The 14966-nt window shown below is 32.1% G+C and overlaps 2 protein-coding genes across 7 annotated transcripts in view; both read left to right on the top strand.

The window, feature by feature from the left end:
* Positions 1–4306, top strand: part of LOC119633906 — a 271992-nt gene extending 267686 nt beyond the window's left edge. For 4 of the 6 annotated variants that reach the window (XM_038027721.1, XM_038027722.1, XM_038027727.1 and 1 more), the window contains one exon: positions 2733–4089. In XM_038027721.1, coding sequence (XP_037883649.1) covers positions 2733–2961 — 229 coding nt within the window. In that variant the 3' untranslated portion in view covers positions 2962–4089. The other 2 variants (XM_038027725.1, XM_038027723.1) reach the window with 2 other exon arrangements.
* A 7946-nt stretch (positions 4307–12252) lies between these two features.
* Positions 12253–14829, top strand: LOC119633395 (guanine nucleotide-binding protein-like 1). The gene is made up of 6 exons (XM_038026936.1): positions 12253–12420; positions 12494–12840; positions 12894–13040; positions 13103–13292; positions 13342–14190; positions 14249–14829. The coding sequence occupies exons 1-6, from the start codon at positions 12342–12344 to the stop codon at positions 14392–14394; spliced, it is 1758 nt and encodes a 585-aa protein (XP_037882864.1). The 5' UTR covers positions 12253–12341; the 3' UTR covers positions 14395–14829.
* Positions 14830–14966: the final 137 nt, after the last annotated feature.

The raw sequence follows: 14966 nt of genomic DNA, 5'->3' as shown, positions 1-14966 counted from the left end.
TAAATGATAAAGTCTAGTATGATTCGGAATTTTAGCTTAAGATAATTGCAACTTTATGCGTCCGTTTGAAGGGTAAAGAGTTCGATGACCCTCTTGTAATGAATGGACTGCTAGGTAAACTCGGTTAACTCTGGCTTTGGAAAAGCCTTAATTTTTTTTTTTTTTTTTTTTTTTAACATGAGACACTTAGGAGTATCCCCTATCCCACGTATGACACGCTAATGGTTAGGAAAAGGAGGGGAAAGGGAAGGAGATTATGCCTTTATCGACTTAGCACTCATTACAATCAATGAGGTTTCAGCTCGCGAACATTCACCTGCTAGTTGTAATAATCACTCACACAAGTAGAAAACTTAAATTGACCTCTAATATGTGAATCAATTTGATTAGCATGTGACTTAAAGGTAACTTATACTAAGACTCTAAGTTTGCTTCCTAACTTAGAGATGGTACGGTCCCACAATAAAGAATGATCTTGAATCCACCCCCGCACATTCTCTGTTCCTTGTGCATTTCTGACTGATTTGTGATCGCACTTATTATGCAATCAGTTAATATATAATAATAATACTCAGCTGATAGTTGAGTAACGTACTTTAGTAACGCGATCTGTGCGACGCAAGTTGCAATACCAATTAGGTCGTGTAATGTGAAATTTTTTTGTGTCTGCTATCACATGGATGTAAAAACATTTCTTGCTTTTGCAACTTAAGAAAAAGATTAGATGAAATCCTTCCTTACAAGGGATGAATTGAGTTTTTAAATCAATGCAACATAATTTTTAAAAAAGTGCACCAAATAGTTGACAGAATACAGTTTTAATTAATTTTTACTTTACACGGCAAACGGACACATGCCTGGAATTGATTGAAGTCAATAAGAGCCTTAAACGGCCTCTTGTTGTTTACACGGCGTTAATCGTTCAATTGATGTAAAACAAATTTGTATACACAAGTGGCCGTGCACGCACTCGCTTGCGCTGTTGCTCAGGCAAATTAATCTCTCACTTTTTATTCCGTTTTATTGTATAATGCAATCATATAAAGTATAAAAAAAAAAAGAGAAAAAAAAAAAAAAATAACATACACTTTGTGTATAACTTGCTCGCACACAGAATATGTAATCAATGAGCAAACGAACACATACTACCTGGATGAGCCGCACTTGCAAAGGACACAACAGGCAATCAAAGCCAACTGAATGGTGAAAGGAATGATTGATATGACTGTTCTCGTAACTCTAAGCGCAAGGAAAAGTCTATATATAGCCGTGAACACACACACAGTCCAAATATCAAAAATTTAAATCCTAACCACATTTTTTCGAATTTTTAATTTCTAACTCCAGTCCAGTAGTCCACTATATTTAATTGTGTTTTTGTTTATGCTGATTCTAAGCGTAAAGCACTTTCATAGCATTTCATGGACTTTTTTTTTTGTATGTCGTTTAAAATGAAAGTACATTGAATGAAGTATTAGTATTAACATGTGCGTCGTTGTGTGCTTGCACAGCCCATAAACGCCATAAATAATTAAAAATAAATTTCACTACAAATCTCGCCGCTATAGTGACATGGAATAACACTATGCACTTTTCTCTTATTACAAATGGATCCGAAAAAAAAATGTTTAAACGAAACAATCAAGAACAGTATAGTCGGGCAACGCCGCCAGCACTTCACCTCTCTAAAAGCATACTCTTTTTGGGAGCATCGTATATCGCAGAGCGTAATCTAAAGCGTAAACTGACGAGATTTAAATTTTCTTCTTCCCAAAAGTTTCTTCACTAACTTTCTTTCATCATTTTCAGTAGAAAGCATTACAAGTCTGTCTTTACTGATATGCAAATATGCGCTTTTAATGGATACCCTAACAGGGGATGAAGCCTGATAGAAAGAACTGCGTAGCTCAAATACAGTTTAGATAATTTCTATATGAAATTATTGTTATGGACTGACAGTAGAAATGGTTGCACAAAAGGTGGTTCAAAGCGGCGGCCCATTCAATTCAAATTTTCATTTTGTATGTCAATGGAGATGCAATCACCTACCGATTTTAAAATTTTCGATGTGATCCAAAACTATTGGAACCCAAACTACAGTTCATTCCCAATCACCTCCGCCCATCGTGAAATTGTAATTGCAAAAGTGCCAAATTTCGTAAGAACATCTTAAAAAGTTGCGTTCAGTTGTTTAAACACAAATATACATACACGGACATCAGAAGGACAGACGGACAGACAAGCTTAAATCGATTAGCCAAATGATTCAATGATCGATGGGTGTAGCCAAAGCACGGTCTTTATTATAAGTCCATCTGGATGTTCCACATATTCGCACAAACTTATTATACTCTACACTACATGTGATACTGGGGTATAACTAGCTACCAATAGCCTGTGCTTTGCGTTACATGTTACAATTCATTCGCTTTACAGTGTGTATTACGGTAATGAAATCATCCCTGCTTGACCGGATTTATGTTCTTCAACGAAACTCAATATAAAGCAAGCAAAAGATTTCATTTTCGTTCTTTTACGGAAATCTTGAATAATTTATTGATAAAAAAACAGAAGAAGAAAGTCTTAAGAAAATTTATGGCTTCGTTGACCTTTCAGTCTTAAATCACAAACTGTGTGTCATATCTCACATAATTTTTCTTTCCTTTTTATGTTCTTTTCTTCTTTCCATTACTTTAATGAAAATTTTTATAATTTTCTCTTTCTCACTTTAGCACACCCAAAGGACTCGAAGACGTGTCATCGTATCCCACCTTATTCGCTGAGTTATTGGGCGCGGGTTGGTCTATCGAAGATCTTACGAAATTGGCCGGAGGAAATTTCTTACGCGTTCTGCAACAAGTAGAGAAAATACGTGATGAAAAACGCGCTGCCAATGTAAAACCATATGAAGATCATCCGAATTTTCGTGCCGAAGATCCTTATAATTGTACTTCCAGCTAATTGCATACGAGAATGAAAGGACTTTCATAAAAGGTTGTACACTAATTTGCTTTAGCGTTTAAATTCAAATTCAAGGCTAACCACAGTTTTGTACGCCTTTTAGTTTAAAATGATTTCTATGGAAGTAACAACTATTAGATATAAGTTTCACAAATATTTTAAGAATTTTTTTTTACGCAATACGAAATGCGGAATGATTCCCTGCTTGACATTCTCGACTGATCTCTATAATCACGTTATCAAGGGATTATTATATTACTACTCTGTTTGCTAATTCCGTGATTCCTTAATTCACAGCCAGACCAAGGAATTCAAATCTACATCAAAATTGTTCAGTCATAGTGAGACCTAGAAGTCCGTTTTGTTATAAGAATTTCATCAAATTATTGCATCACCAAATCGTTGATCCATCAGTTAGCTGCTCGATCTACAATGTGACACGTAGCCGCCGGTCTCTTTTGTTGCGATGTCCGCGAGTTCAACTCGTAAAGCACTTATTCGCACCGATCTCAACTTTCACGGCAAGGAGATCTCCATTCTTATTTCCAAAGAAATAAACTGGCGATGAGACTACGGACTCAAAAACGACGCAAAAGGGCTGCCTTTGCGGGATGTAAAGTTTTCTAGTAAATCATTTCTCTAGATTCAACGCACTGGGCTGTTAACATAGAAAAAATTTTCGAACGATTATTTCCGAACGATGATATTAAGACTTTTTTTCAATGTGTTAGGTATTGTCATGTCGCTGTTATGGGAAAACCTTCTAATAGAATTATTGATAGTGGTTATATATCGAAGACCACGCAAAGGTCCCCGATCAATGAGAAGAACACCGAATATCGTCAGGAGTAGCTCAAGCGTCCGCCAAATAAATCTTCTGTTCTATCCTTTTATCAAAGCTATCGGCCCTTATATTCCTTATTATCTGTGTCCACAATCGCAAAATTTTATACTTCTCTTTTAAACTTTCTGGAACGTAAATATTTTATATGTAAGGGAATTATTCCTACTTTCCGAGAATGCCTTCTTTCCTTTCTTCATTTTCAAAAAATTCATCTACACACAAATACAAATTTTTTTAATAAGTTTAAAATTTAATTCTTCCTTTTACCGTCCCTTTAACACATGCACACACCTCACAGTTACATGCAGTTTGTTTTTGTTTTAAAACAAACACAATAACAACAACAGAATATTTCGACACTCTGTAAAACAGGACCAAGCCAATAACTTTTATAAGAACTTTAATTTTTTATTTATTTAAAAATTGAAAATAAATAAAAAAAAATGTAAACTAACACACGAAAAGGTTTACATACGAAGCTCATTCCATTTTAAGAGAAAAATAATGGTAAAATATAAAATAAAATAATAACAATAATATAAATAATTATAATTATATATATGTATGTAATAATAATGTAATTATAATTGCAATAATAATAAAATCTAATAATAATAGCAACAAAATAATATAATATATGTATGTATATGTATATATAATATAATATGCAGCCGTAAGGATAATAATAACAATAAAGTGAATAATAATAATAATAATAATAATAATAATAATAGTAATAATAAAATATAACAAGGATAATAACAACAGCAGTTATACTGCAATAATAATAATAATAGTGAAGTGAAATGTTAGTAATTATAATTATAATAATAGTAACAAGAAAAATAATAATAATAATAATAATATGCAATAATAATAGTAACAATAATTATGAAAATGCTCATAACAGTAAAGTGAATAATAATAATAATAATAATAATAATAACTGCAATGCAATTATAATAATAATAATGATAATAATAATAATAGCAACAGCATTTATAATGGAATAATAATAATGATAGTAGTCAAGCGAAATATTAATAATTATAATATTAATAAAATGTAATAATAATTATAATAATAATAATAATAATAATAATAATAATATTAGGATAATAAAGACATATCAGATTTTAAGTAAAAAATAATAACATTAAAAAGAAAATAAAAGGAAACTATTTTTAAAATTTCAAATAACAAAAACTGAGGGAAAATATTACACTTAAACTATATGAGATATGTTAATACTTTAAACAAAAACAAAAAAAAAAAAACAAAAAAAACAAACCTCTGTAAAATGTAATTAAGAACAATTAGAGAGATTAAAGAATTTATAAATATAAAGAGTGACAAACATATTTACATATTAAGGTAAATTGGGAAAATTTGTAAAATTTTTCAAAAATTTCGCTCAAAAACTCGACGTAAGGCATATAAAGGACACTAAATTAATCATTAAGAAGAATGCAGTGTACTCGCGGACGTATAAATGGAGAAGACTAAATTATATGTATACCCTGAAGCACATAACCATGTAAACATATACATACACACACACACACATATTTGTATATATTAGATGAATGCAACGCACCGTTATGTATACATTATTATATCTATATACATATGTATGTACAAATGCTCGATCATAAAGGAAAGGTCTTGATTTGAAAGAAAATGAGTTAAAAATCCCTAATTAACTTTTATATAGATATTAAATGTAGTTTCACATACATTTATACATGTCATATGTTAGTAAAATAATGCTAAACATATTTCACATAAACATAAACTACAACAAATACTGTCAGTCTCTCTGTACCTTCATGAAAATCCTTAAAAGAAAACCAAAAAAAAAAAAAAAAAAAAAAGTCTTTATGAAAACTTTAATTTAATAATAAAAATAAAAAATTGACGAAAAGCAAACAAAACGTAATATTTATTAAAGTAAAGAGTGTGCAAAAGTTTTAGTATAATTTTACACCACACATCACACATTCTAGTTAAAAAATTTATATATAAACTGCGTACTTGCATCTCTTTCACTGCACTCATCTTCCTACATATACATAACGCATATACATATAATGCATATGCACACAAATTCACGTACATCAATGTGTAAAGGACTTAGAACTTAAGTGAAAAAAAAAAGTTTTAAGTAAATTATTGTTGACTTTTTTTAAAACACAGTTTTATAAATAACTGAAATTTGTTAATAATCATCTATAGTAACAAAGTTTAAAAAAAAAAAAAAAAAAAAAAAAAAAAAAAAAAACAAACCTAAATAAATAAATGAAATAATTTTTCGAATTTTTCTTTCACATTTTAAGTTTTATGATTAATTAATTAATACATTTCTAATCCGTTGCAAAAAAGCCTCAATGTAAAGTACATTGATTACCTTCATATGTTTTTCATTAGCAGAATGATAGTCAGATCACTCATTTATTTATCTCGTCCCAGCAGAGATAGATGAGCACATTTTCGACTATATAAAGGTATATAGTTGAGAACTATTGCGCATCTTTCTACTAACTTTCTTCTTTTATCTTTTGCTCTTATAGTATCGTCCCTTCCACACGGCCAACCACGTTGGATGCGAATAATTTTGAAACAAAAAACGACGCACAGTCCAATTACGTTTTGGAGGCTTTTTGATATAGTTATGCTCAACATCACTTACATAGTGCAGGGTGTATTCAGTTAAGTGACGTATGTAACACACAAAAGAACTTACGATTGATCACTCACCGATCAATACGGAAGAGTTTTCTGAATCGATCTTGGCTTTCCTGCTTGTCTGAGGTTTGGCTCCCATTGTTCTTATCGTAACTTTTAAGAGGTTTTAATGAAATATAGTTCACTGACATGTTTTCGACCAAAAGACAAACTCTATTGGAATGGATTGGATCGGACAACGTATAACGTCCTATTTGAAAAGCCTAAAAGATTTAAGCTTATCTGTCCGCCTGTCCATCAGCCTATGTATCATTCTATGTTGTTTTCCCGTTTCCTGTTTGATGAAAATTGATACACTGCTGTGTTTTGGCCCAAGGACGAACGCTGTAGAAAATGATCCGGATTGTACCATTTTCTCAATCACTTCCCTTATAACGTCTTATTTGAAATGCCTACAAATCTAAGCTTGTCTGTAAGTTTGTCCGTGGGTTAATCTGTTCGTTTTCAATTTACAGCTGGCAGCTTTTAAAATATTTTTATGAACTTGATTCCACAGATGTGTTTTGTCCCGACGCCTACTGATTCGGCGTCGACTACTTTCCATATAACGTCTTATTTTGCGTGGTCCCCTATAGCGTTTTTACTGGTTTTTACCGGATTATTCTCATTAAAAACTTTTATATACATAATTTTTTTTGCTTTCTTTCGTTTTTTAATAATTTTTTTTGTTTTTCTTTATTTTAGATAAGCAAATAAGTAAACAATTCTGAACTCAAATAAGATATAAAAAACAAATGAAAAACTACATATAAAAAAAAAAAATACAAATATTTAGCAAAAGTATAAGCGAAAGTGAAATTTTTCTAATCTGTAAAAACTTTCATATAAATAAATGCAAAAAGGGTATAAAAGATAAGTTTACGGTAAAGCGAATTAACCGTTAGAACTAAATATGATATCTTTGCACATTCTCATGCGTAAATATGATCTCGCCGGCCCGTACACACACACACACACACACATAGGCATTATAAATAATTTATCGACAATTTCGTGTAAAAGAAGTTTTTCTTTTTATATATATATGCCGGACAACCAGATCTCATCTTTGTAAAGTTCACACATTGCAGCGAGCTTTTCCAGAAATGCATTTTATTTCAATTTTATTTGATCACAAAATTGAAAAGGAAATATATTAAAAACAAAAAAATAACCGCAATAAATCCAAAATCATTTTTCTAATTATTTTTTAAACGATAACATAAATTAATAATAATAAAAACAATTTGCATATAACAAATGAAAATGAAAAGAAAATTATTATCAGTAAAATGATGTAATTATTATATAAAAATTGAAAACAAAAAAAGCCAAAACAAAAATATTTAGTGAAAAATAAATATTTATGAAATTTTACGAAATGCAATAAAAAAAAATAATTCAATTGTAAAATATGTTTTCTAATTGTTTTTATTCACTAATTAGAGGGAAGAAACTTCAGGGACAACTTACAGGAATTATGAGAAAAGATGCACACCAGATCCATGTAGCCAGGTTCATGCGGAGCTTCACATCATCGAAGAAAATTATAATCAGCTATGATCGATTTTTTTGTAGCCTCCTTACCTAGAAAACATGAAATTTTGATATTCGATAGGAATGGGTAGGCACGTGCCGGCCGATATCTTTTATTTGTCATTTGTACTAAAAAGGCAGGTGTTCCACGTTTATACCGTATTATAAGCGTGCCTCTTGACCAATTTCGACCGCTTTTAATATCAAGTTGCCCGTAAATTTGAATTTTATTCCTACGGCCGAGAGACTGTTTGCCATGCAAGTCCACAAAGACTGATGGACCGCAAGTACAGATGAATTCAATACGTCGTAGTAATCATAAATATTGATGATACTTTTGAAGCTTCTTACTTCTGGAATGGTGTAAACGAATACGCAAAGCTGCGGTGCTGAGATCCACACTACCTTTAGATAAACTTAGCGCCATATAATCAATGAATTCACTTACCATACACCAGCGAATAGAGTGAAGAGCAATAACTTTTCAGTCGTTACCTTTGCTACCGATGTCAGTATTTTTGGCCAAGTTCGTAATAAAAGTGCACACTTTTTACCAAGTAACGGTAAATATTTGCTAAATTGATTTTTATTCACAATTTCAACTTGAGCTTATATATAATATATGTTGCACTTGTAGGCTAAATTTTCACAGAGCGCAAGTTTTAATTTTCTTTTTTATTGTCTTTGTTTTATAGATATATAATTTGGATTTTATTATATATTACTTATTTTGCATGGTTCTTTAGGAAAATATATCGAATTTTTTCATCTTATACGATTTTTTAAAGTCTAACCATATGTAAAGATTAACCATATGTCTTACGCATTTTTAAACGACTTTTTGTTGCGCAGCCTTTTTACAGTGTTTTAAGCGTTTATACAAACATGAGCCAATAGTTTGTGCCGTTGATAGATTTGTAAATAGGGCGCGAAATATAATTATTTTTCTTCTGTCTTTCATCGAATCATTTTTTATCGAATTTTCGTAGCAATGTTTTGAGATAGAGATAAACAGATTGAGGGGCGTAAGTCCTATACGATTCAGTGCGAGACAAGATATCGAATTATTGTTCATAATAATTCATTGAAAAATTGGATCGTGAATGTCATAGAAATCACTGCATACATCCGATTATATTATGGTTATGCTTGCAAAGTATTTCTAGTCACATTTCGAATTGATTCTCGATCTTTGAATATCACAGAAATTTGTGCTGTCCGTCAATGCGTGAAGAATTTTATGAAATCTTAATGGCGCAGGAGTGCGCTTAAAGGATTAGTTAATAGGGATTGCAAGATTTTGGCTAAACCGAAATTTAAATTTCAAACTATTTCGAGTGGTCGCTGTGGTTTCTACTACAAATGTTTACGTTTAACAATTTAGTATCAATTCACATTGATATTGCCTAAGTGTTCCTCTGATATTTGAATGGCAAATTTTATTCGAGAATGTATGTACAATAGTACAATACAGCTTTCATACAATCCCACAAGTTTTATGTTAATGAAATTTAGCAAAGTTTTAAATCAATTTTTATGTTATGTTATAGCATTTAGATAAATTTAAGAAAAAGTAAGCAAAGCCGTGTTGCATGTGTATAAGTAACGTCAGTAATTATATATAAAAATCGAAAATCGAATCAGCTTAGTTCGAAGTTCTAAGCGAAGTGGTGTAGGGTATTTAATAACAGGTCAGCGTTTTTACTTTTTTCTTTTTTTTTTTTGCTTTCTTTGAAGTGATTAAAGCTCAGAGGACGGGTCTAAAACATCTAGATTGAAACCCGACGCAAGTACAATACTAATAAGTAAAAAAGTTATATTCGTCGGGGGCCGAAATTCGCATACCCACCACTATGCTTTTCGCATTCTAATCTCCAAGTTCTTTTATTTGATTTCCATATCGCGGGTATTATGACGAAACCCTTAATCGCGATGTCTATCACGTTCATTATAGAATTAATCCAATTTTTATCAGATAATATATCTGACGAATATGCAAAATATCTTTTGCCGAGCTTAACAAGACCCGTTAAGTTTAAATAGAAACCATCACTAAACAGGTTTTGCTAATATATTCATACATTTGTAGAAAATATCTTACTTACATATTTCAAATATATCCAGATACAGATCTTTTTTATGCCATTAGGAATTTTTTTATGCCAATGTAATGACTTGCACGGGAATCAGTTGTCGACTTTTGCTAACCAAGTCAATAAGAAAAATAAAATATCAGTTTACGCCATGATTGAATAAATGAGAATGTCACTTGGAGTCTCAAATAAGATGTTAGAACGTTTTCTTCATCTTTCCTTCTATTTTATTTAATCACCCACGCACCTTAATGTTGCTCAAAACGTCGTTCATTAATTTAACACGTTCATCTGTAGATTGCATTTAACGAATTTGATAAGCTTTGATACGACCCTCAGCCAATACGGCAAGACTGAGTAGTTCCCAAACAAAATATAAAGTCAAAGTCAATCTGTCACGGAGCTGACCATAGCATATTTAAATAAGTAGTGAAATCCCTAAAACATTATGCATCAACTGCCATTAAATTAACGGTTTCTTTAACGATAGACTCTTTACTTGCCGTATTCGATACAATCGAAGCTTTACGATAAGTGGCGTTAATTAAAGTTATTCGTTTTCCCGGACACACAGTGAACATACGTTGGAAATGTTGGCCCAAATTAAAGGTTTGTGCAGTTGCTATCACTAAAAGCAGTACAGCATATAAGGTACGCTTCCACTTAGGCTGACTTTCAGTTTCTCCATTTGCATTATCCTCTGCGAAGTCAATAATCGAATGCAAAATTTGCGCTTGCATGAAAGTTTAAATATCTCTAAATAATTTCATCATGGAACCAAATGAGCGAATTATAGGTGGCATTGTAGAAGCCATATGCGTTCAAAAAGCAAAAGGAAAATAATTCTGTATGCTATAAAAATTATCAATGAAACCATCAAAATTGATCGCCTTACGTTTACCAATTTTGCGACTGACCGACATAAAAAGTCCACGCATGTAGTTTAAAGTCGAGAGATCTCTATTTTGCTATAATCCTTACAAATTGAATACACTCAAAACTGTTTTTGCGCGACCTTTTTTGGTGCGTAAAAATGCATACGTCTCCTTTTCTGCCGAAATTATTACATATAATATGTGCAAGTATTTGTTCCGGTATTTATTTTTTAATTTATATAAAACTAAAGTAATTAATTGTGAACTTACAATTTACCGAAGTTTTTCCAAACCCTTGTTGTTACTTTATTGAATCGGGCTCTCTACTTTTTGAATTTGCTGAGAAATAAATTCATTTAAATAGTCTTCAATGAAATTGACTTTGTTGACTTTGCTGTACATTCCTTATGCAGGGACTAAAATAAAACTGAGCGTAAAATTGACTTTGCTGACTTTGCTGTACATTCCTTATGCAGAGACTAAAATAAAACTGAGCGTAAAATTGACTTTGCTGACTTTGCTGTACATTCCTTATGCAGGGACTACAATAAAACTGAGCGTAAAATTGACTTTGCTGACTTTGCTGTATATTCCTTATGTAGGGGCTAAAATAAAGCTGAGCATAAAATTGACTTTGCTGGCTTTGCTGTACATTTCTAATGCGGAGGCTAAAATAAACACTGAGGGAGCTGAGAGAATTGTTATATTTCTTGTAAAAAATGTTTTTAAATTATTCATTTTGCTACTGGCAACATTTTCAATTCAATTATATGGCAGCACCTGTAATTGTGGAATTAATCTTCGCGTTTGTGGAATGAATGGATAAAACAATTTAGTTTAAAAAAATAAGGGAATGTGTAACAAAGTATGGACCGTTAATCCTTATTAAATTGATTCGAAAACAAGATTTCATCATCAAATTGAAAGAAAAAATCTACAACATGCCCGTATTTCAACTTCTAACAAATTACTTCTTCAAAATTAAAAATACGGTACGAGAATTTCTAATAACAACTTTCTGAAATTGTGCACCAACTTTGGTTCAATTATTGGTATATCGTGAAGTTAATTGTTACGAAATTCTTTTCGATCGAAATTGGTGCACTTAAAGCGCTATTTTATAACATTGTCTTGTTTTTAATAAAAATTTCTGTTGAAAATAAAAAATCGAAAAACGTAAGGCTTGGCAATTCTGCTAGGAAACAGCTGATGCTATTGATGTTATTTACTTATTCGTGAAAATTACTGAAAAAGTTTTATTTGTAACTTTAACGCAAAAACTATTACTTATTTTGAAAATAAGCTGAAATGCCGCAAGCTAGACGAAAAGTACCGTTTAGTGGTAAAAAGAAGAAAGATCAACTATTCCAGAAAAGGCAACTGAAAGGTAAACTAATCGAAAAAGTTGCAGAAATATAAAAGAATTTATGAGTTACGTTGAATATGTTGACATATTGCAGGAAACCAAAAATATTTAAGAGTTCAGAATGACGTAGACGACGATGGTGAAACGACCGAGGACACGGAACTGTCAGTGCGTAAATTAATGTTAAAACCGACAACAAATAGTCAATATTCCGCGCGCAATAAAAATGCTAATCGTTATAACTTATGCTTTTATCAAGAATCCAAGCGGGAATTAGAACGGTTGAAGCTGGAAGGGTTAAAAACTTATCAATCCGCACAACCAAAGCAAAGAGAAATGGATGCTGCATTTTTTGAAGGTTACGATTTCCCAATACGCCCGGGATGGAGTTATCAAATCAGTAAAAGCATTTTGGATCGAAATGAGAACAAGTATTTTAGAGTGCGTAAAATTAATCGTATCTGAATACTTGCTTTAAACCTTCGAAATTTTAGGAATACATCAGTAAAACGCAAGAGAAGCAAAAAACGGAAAACAAAGATTTGTCTTTGTTTGAATTGAACTTGGAAACTTGGCGCCAACTTTGGCGCGTATTGGAGTTGTCGGATATTTTATTAATCATCGTCGATGTGAGATATTCGGCAAGTTTATCTACATGTCGATCTATGTGTATGTATATTAACTTTGTTTTTCCTTTAAGCAGGCTCTTATGTTTCCCCCGTCACTATATAACTACCTAATCAATGACGTAGGTAAAAAGGTTATTTTAGTTCTCAACAAAGTTGATTTGGTAGCCCCGGAAGTAGTGATTGCTTGGCGGCATTATTTTCAAACAACTTATAGTTCATTGCCGGTAGTGATTTTTGCTTCAAACCCTCCCCAAAACAAAAAAGGTATTAATGGTCTTCATTTTGAACTGGGCAACTAACAAAGTTTTTTCAGGGAATCAACAACGACGACGCATGAATTATAAGCGCAGTATTGAAGGGGTTTATAATATATTTAAAGAATGTGAAAAAATCGTAAAATCTGACTTGGATTTATCGGAATGGGAACAAAAAATTTTAGAAGACATGCCAATAAATGATTACGAAATTTTGGATGAAGATAACGAAATCGTTGTCGAAAAAACGGAAGAAGAATTAGAGAGTGTCGACGTTTTGGAGAAATGGGAAAAATATCGTAATAAAATATTGACACTGGGTTGTATTGGATTTCCGAACGTTGGCAAATCTTCGCTGATTAATGCTTTGAAAGGCCGCAAAGTAGTAAGTGTAAGTCGCACTCCTGGCCATACCAAGCATTTCCAAACAATTTTTTTAACTAAATCGGTTCGTCTCTGTGATTGTCCTGGTTTAGTGTTCCCATCCTCTACGTCGAAATATTTGCAAGTTTTATTGGGCAGCTTTCCTATATCTCAATTGCAAGTGCCTTATCGCTCCATTCAATTGATGGCTGAGCATTTGGATTTACCCAGATTACTAAAATTGCAGTTGCCTGAAGACTACGATGAGTGGTCACCGGTCGCTATAACAGAAGCTTGGGCATTGAAACGTGGCTTTTTAATTGCTAAAACAGGGCGGGCAGACCGTTATCGTGCCGCAAATCATTTACTACGTTGTTGTGTTGCCGGCCAACTACAATTAGTTTTGCAATTCTATCCGCCCCAATTCAGTGAACAAAGAGAAGAGTGGCTTAAACACGCGGATATAGAAGATATTAAGAAATATCAAAATTTATCATCTTCAGACATTCCGGAAAGTGAGGACGCTTCTTCAATTAATTCGGAAAGCAAGTACAGCTTATAGTAGCACTGACAGTTGTAATCATTACGGTTTCATACTTGCAGGTGCTTATGACTCAGAGAGAACTAGTAGCTCCAATGACGAAACTAGTGTGAATGATGACGACAACGACGCCGCGGAAGAGTTGGAGGACTTAGCACTTCCTTGTACATCTCGCAATGCATTTGCCGTATTGGAGAATGAAAACTAATGAAAAGTATTTTTACACCCAACTCATTATTTATTTCAGTTTTATTCAAAGTGTTTTCTCATATACATAAAAACATATCAAGAAAATTCATTATCTTCATCTATGAAGAGATATTTGTCGGAATGATCAACCATATCATCCAAAGAAAATAGTATTTTTATGGCTCTAAAATATTGAGGAATCAAACCAGAAATATAATATCGTATTGTGTCCAGCAATATGTTGGCTAAATTCAGTCATTTCATAAACGCATTTCTCTCGAAAAATGTGAATAGAGTTAATAATAAACGTTTTACATACGTCATTAAACGAGAAAGAAATTAATAAAATAACACATCCACACTTCTCTGCTGCGTCGAAGAATATTTTATATATATAATGCAAAAGAAGAAATAAATCTTACTCAAAAAATGCGTCTCTATTTTTACACCCATCAGTGTAAAATGGGGGAAAACTCATTTTGTTTTTTCCCAAAATTTATGTAACATCCAAAAGCAAGCTTCAGAAACCCTATAAAGTATATATATATACTTTGATTCTTGATCGGTGTGAAATTCTGAGTTGATTTAGCC

The sequence above is a fragment of the Glossina fuscipes genome, unplaced genomic scaffold (genome assembly GCF_014805625.2).
Source record: "Glossina fuscipes isolate IAEA_lab_2018 unplaced genomic scaffold, Yale_Gfus_2 2, whole genome shotgun sequence".
Lineage (NCBI taxonomy): Eukaryota > Metazoa > Arthropoda > Insecta > Diptera > Glossinidae > Glossina > Glossina fuscipes.
This window is presented reverse-complemented; position numbering and strand designations above follow the sequence as displayed.

Bases quoted from the DNA above. Each gene is read 5' to 3' on its own strand.
- LOC119633395 (XM_038026936.1), top strand. From the start codon at position 12,342: ATGCCGCAAGCTAGACGAAAAGTACCGTTTAGTGGTAAAAAGAAGAAA. The intron at 13,293-13,341 runs GTATTAATGGTC...AAGTTTTTTCAG, and splicing joins CCCTCCCCAAAACAAAAAAG to GGAATCAACAACGACGACGC. The intron at 14,191-14,248 runs GCAAGTACAGCT...TCATACTTGCAG, and splicing joins TTCTTCAATTAATTCGGAAA to GTGCTTATGACTCAGAGAGA.